The sequence below is a fragment of the Dromiciops gliroides genome, chromosome 4 (genome assembly GCF_019393635.1).
Source record: "Dromiciops gliroides isolate mDroGli1 chromosome 4, mDroGli1.pri, whole genome shotgun sequence".
Classification (NCBI taxonomy): Eukaryota; Metazoa; Chordata; class Mammalia; order Microbiotheria; family Microbiotheriidae; genus Dromiciops; species Dromiciops gliroides.
In genome coordinates this window covers 394,485,180-394,489,532 of record NC_057864.1, presented here as the reverse complement: position 1 = coordinate 394,489,532, position 4,353 = coordinate 394,485,180, and the positions used below count along the sequence as shown (strand labels likewise).

Here is a 4,353-nt window from a genome sequence, read left to right as displayed (position 1 = left end):
CCATTTCTGGAAGGCACAACAATCAATTGACTAAAGACTGCATTCACCATCTGTGAGACACCCTTGTGCAAAACAGCTCTCCCTGGCTACCATCACTAATTTGTTGATTTCCTCCATTAGAATGTAATCTCCTTGACGGCAAGAATTCAGGAATTTTGTATTTATATTTGCAATGCTTGGCATAATAGCACCTCACACTTATTATGTGCTTAATAAATGCTTCCCTACACTCATTCATTCATTCATTCATTCATCCATTGTTTTGATGAGGACTGGGGAACTTTGAAGTATAGAAAAAAGAATTAGCAGGATGAAAAAATAGAAAAATGTTTTCTGTCTTCTTTCTTGGATGAAGGGTTTTTTCTTAATTTTGAAGTAAATTCAATTTGTCGTTGGTATCCTCTCACCTTCCTGTGTCTGCTCTCCTTTCCAGATATCGATGCCTTTCTCTCCAGCTCCCCAGGTCCCCATATACCCCCTGATCTGATCCTGTTGTAGGGATGGATTTAACTGTTCAAATTGATCATGAGGCATCCCAAATATTTGCAAGACTCAGTTACTCAGTTTCCCAAGTTTTTTTAGAAGACCGGTGGCCCCAGGGAGAAGCACCCAAAGGAGATAGTTGTCTCGAATAGGGAGAGTGAAAATGGTTATATTTATAGTGAGAAAAGTACGTTATCTCCTCATTATTTTTTTTTTTGCCAGGCAATGAGGGTTAAGTGACTTGCCCAGGGTCACACAGCTAGTAAGTGTCAAGTGTCAGGCAGGATTTGAACACAGGTCCTCCTGAATCCTGGGTCAGTGCTTTACCACTGCACCACCTAGCTGCCCCTCCTCATTATCTTTTTTTTTTTTATATGGGGAAAAAAAGCAAGAGAGAAGTAAAATTTATTTTTAAAAACCACCAACAAATAGATCTTGAATAGGGAAAAGACATTCAAAACATATACATTTGCAAAAAATGTGTAATTTTATTCAATCAGTTTTCATATTCTAGATCCTTGAGGGATACAGCATCACTCGGATCCTGTGTCCAATGGCCTTGGCAGGAAGATTGCTTCTGAACTTGGCCCGAACCATTCCACTATTACCATGAGCCCGAGTAACTTTCCGCCAGATCACTCTTGTTCTGTTGGGTTTCCCACCAGGAGTCACTGTGTTATTTTTTGCCTTGTATACATAAGCGCATCTCTTGCCCAAATAGAATTCAGTTTCATCCCGAGCATAGACTCCTTCAATTTTCAAAATAGCTGTATGTTCCCTCTGGTTGCGCAGGCCTCGCTTGTAGCCAGCAAAAATGGCCTTGGACCACAGTCTTCCAGACATTTTGCTGTTCTAGAAGTCCTGTTTCCAGGAGGCCTCCGACGCTCCAAGATGGAGGAAAAAAAGCCCCCCCTCATTATCTTAATCTCCTCCTTGTGGGAAGTTCACATCCTATTTTGGATTTCCTGGGGTCCTAAGACATCCTCCAAGGGGGGTAACTTTTCCCCCTAGGGATGTCTTTTTGGGGTTTAAATGTCTTAAAGTGAATCTAAGGACACACTTGGTCCTTTCTGCACATGATCATAAAGACATGCTTAAACTTGTAAGAGCCAGAGGGTCTCTCTGATTATGATATCTCTTTACTTTAAGATCTTGTTTCTAGGTGCAGTGTCTGTTTCCTGTCATCTAGGAATATTAATGGTTATTAATGGTTGATGATCCCTGGTTGCTGTTTCCTTAGGTTTCTGTTGATAGTGTTGGTTGATAGGAACTCAAACTTTCTGGGTTACTATGCTATTGATAAAAACTCAAACCTCAGTTTCTCTATTAACCTCTTTTAGCTACTATTGATCGGTTAGCGGTTAACCCTTTTGGCCTCCTCCTTCAACCCCACTATAACACCAAGTACAGGAGTGACATCCATCTAACCATTATCTATTCAAACAATCTATGACCCACCCAAACCTGAGAAGAGCACAATACCTTCTACAAGGGTGGGACCTTGAATCAGAAAGTTAGTCTAATCTCATTAAAAGCAATGTCTTACAAGAGACTGAACTTTTCAAAATTAGGAGAGAGCTCAAATTGTTGTTTATTAAAAATCATTTCTCTCAGTCAGTGGGGCTGGGGTGGGGCACAGTGAAAAGTGTAACAATCCCTGTGGGCTCACTGCCCCTCCCTCCTCTTGTTTCCCTCAGGTGTGAGTGGTATGGCCTGCTTCCTCAAAACCCTTATGATCCCATAAATTCCTTAAACCTAATGACTTTATGGATTAGTTTATCACTCTAAACTGATTTGCTATATTATAAAGTTGAATTGAAGTAAGCATGGCTAAATACATAGGCCCAAGTTTCTGGTCTATCACAAAATGCTCCTAAAGGCTGAAGTGTGATTAAACCTGAAGTAGGAATTATGTGATCATATCTTTGGTTATTTTGGGACTTCTGGAGTCAGAGAACCAACTTTTGCTTTCATAACTTTCACAACTGGCTCCCATGCCAATTTTATTCAGCTTTGCAGCCTTGATCCCTTCACAACATCCCAAGAGACTTACCCTTCTATTCGAAGGATTATGTGATTCTTTGGCCCTGCTCACTTAGAATTTTAAGAATTAGAGCTATGTTTACTCTGTAAATTTAAAATTTTTATGTGGAGTCCTGGGGCCTCTAACTAGCTGTGTGACCTTGAGCCAATATTTTAACTTCTGTCCTTCAATTTGCTCATCAATTAAATTATGAAAGTAGTTTAAATGGATATTCCCCATGGTCCATGTTAGTTCTAAAATGTTATGATTTTTAAGGATGCAATTTTTCTGACCCTTAATTATCTCAGGTGTGAAACTTTTCACACCCTCAAAACACACTCACTAGAGGTATAATTCAGTAGAGGATCAGAGGAATTAATTTCAAGAGCTGCTAGTTCTTAGGTACAAATATCTATACTAGCACACAAATGATGGGAACTGTTAATCCCAAATCCCTAAATACATATCTTCATATTCATTATCCACAACAACATAGATCAAAGACATTCTAAAATACCCTTTATTTTTAAAAAATGGCCTTAATTCAATGTCAGAAGCCCAGAGAATGTTTAAAGAATTAGGTAAGAGTACTGCTTCAGAGGTGATCTGAACCATTCAAGCTCAACCTCAAATCATTCTTGACTGATAAGAGCTTGTAGTTATGTACAACTTTTTTGGACATCATTTTACTTGAACCTCCTGATAAGTCTATAAGCTTCATATTATCTCAAAGATGATCATGGTCATTATTTTTACCAAACTATGATTTTATTTGCAGAACTTCCAGTGAGGAAACTCCTATCAATATAGATCAACAATTGATCTGCTATTTGTCATTATTTTTTATTTTTGCCTGGGGCAATGAGATCATAAATGACTTCCATAGCATTCCAAAGGCAGAGTATATCAAAAGTAAGACTTGAATATTAGTGTTCTTGTGGGGCAGCAAGATGGTGCAGTGGATAAAGCACTGGCCCTGGATTCAGGAGTACCTGAATTCAGATCTGGCCTCAGAAACTTGACACTTACTAGCTGTGTGACCCTGGGCAAGTCACTTAACCCTCATTGCCCAACAAAAGAAAGAAAGAAAGAAAGAAGAATATTAGTGTTCTTGATCCTGAAGGTGGCTTTTTACTTACCACATCATGATCCCTCTCAACCTGTTATTTGTATACCTATTTTATATCTCTCTCCCAATTGCACACAGCTTGGGTTCCTAAAGAACAATGACTAAGTCTTTGCTCTGAGTTTTAGGAATAGCTCTGAAATTTTAAGTTGCTTTCTTTGTCACCAGAAGAGAATGCTTAGCATGCTCCCCATTGGTTGTTATCCACCTAAACTTAAGTAACTTTTTTTTTTTGCAGGGCAATGAGGGTTAAGTGACTTGCCCAGGGTCACACAGCTAGTAAGTGTCAAGTGTCTGAGGCTGGATTTGAACTCAGGGCCTCTTAAATCCAGGGCCAGTGCTTTATCCACTGTGCTACCTAGCTACCCCCACTTAATTAGTTTTGTTTTTTATTTATTTTTTTTTTTTTGCAGGGCAACGGGGGTTAAGTGACTTGACCAGGGTCACACAGGTAGTAAGTGTCAAGTGTCTGAGGCCGGATTTGAACTCAGGTACTCCGGACTCCAGGGCCAGTGCTTTATCCACTGTACCACCTAGCTGCCCCCCACTTAATTAGCTTTTAAAAGGAGACAAAACCTCTAAGTTCCAAGAATCAACTTTCTAAGACTATAAATTATAATGCAAGTGCTATATATTGGTAGAGAAAGTCCCCCCCCTTTGTATCCTATCTGAAAAATAAAAGCACAATAAGACTTCCAGATATCATTATGTAAAGCAAATT

The 4,353-nt window shown here is 39.3% G+C and overlaps 1 protein-coding gene across 1 annotated transcript; it reads right to left on the bottom strand.

Annotated features, from left to right (window-relative positions):
- Positions 1-947: 947 nt before the first annotated feature.
- On the bottom strand, positions 948-1,375 carry LOC122725320 (60S ribosomal protein L35a-like). Its single transcript, XM_043962370.1, has one exon. The coding sequence runs from the start codon at positions 1,324-1,326 to the stop codon at positions 994-996; it is 333 nt and encodes a 110-aa protein (XP_043818305.1). The 5' UTR covers positions 1,327-1,375; the 3' UTR covers positions 948-993.
- Between the last annotated feature and the right edge of the window lie 2,978 nt (positions 1,376-4,353).

Bases quoted from the DNA above. Each gene is read 5' to 3' on its own strand.
- LOC122725320 (XM_043962370.1), bottom strand. From the start codon at position 1,326: ATGTCTGGAAGACTGTGGTCCAAGGCCATTTTTGCTGGCTACAAGCGA.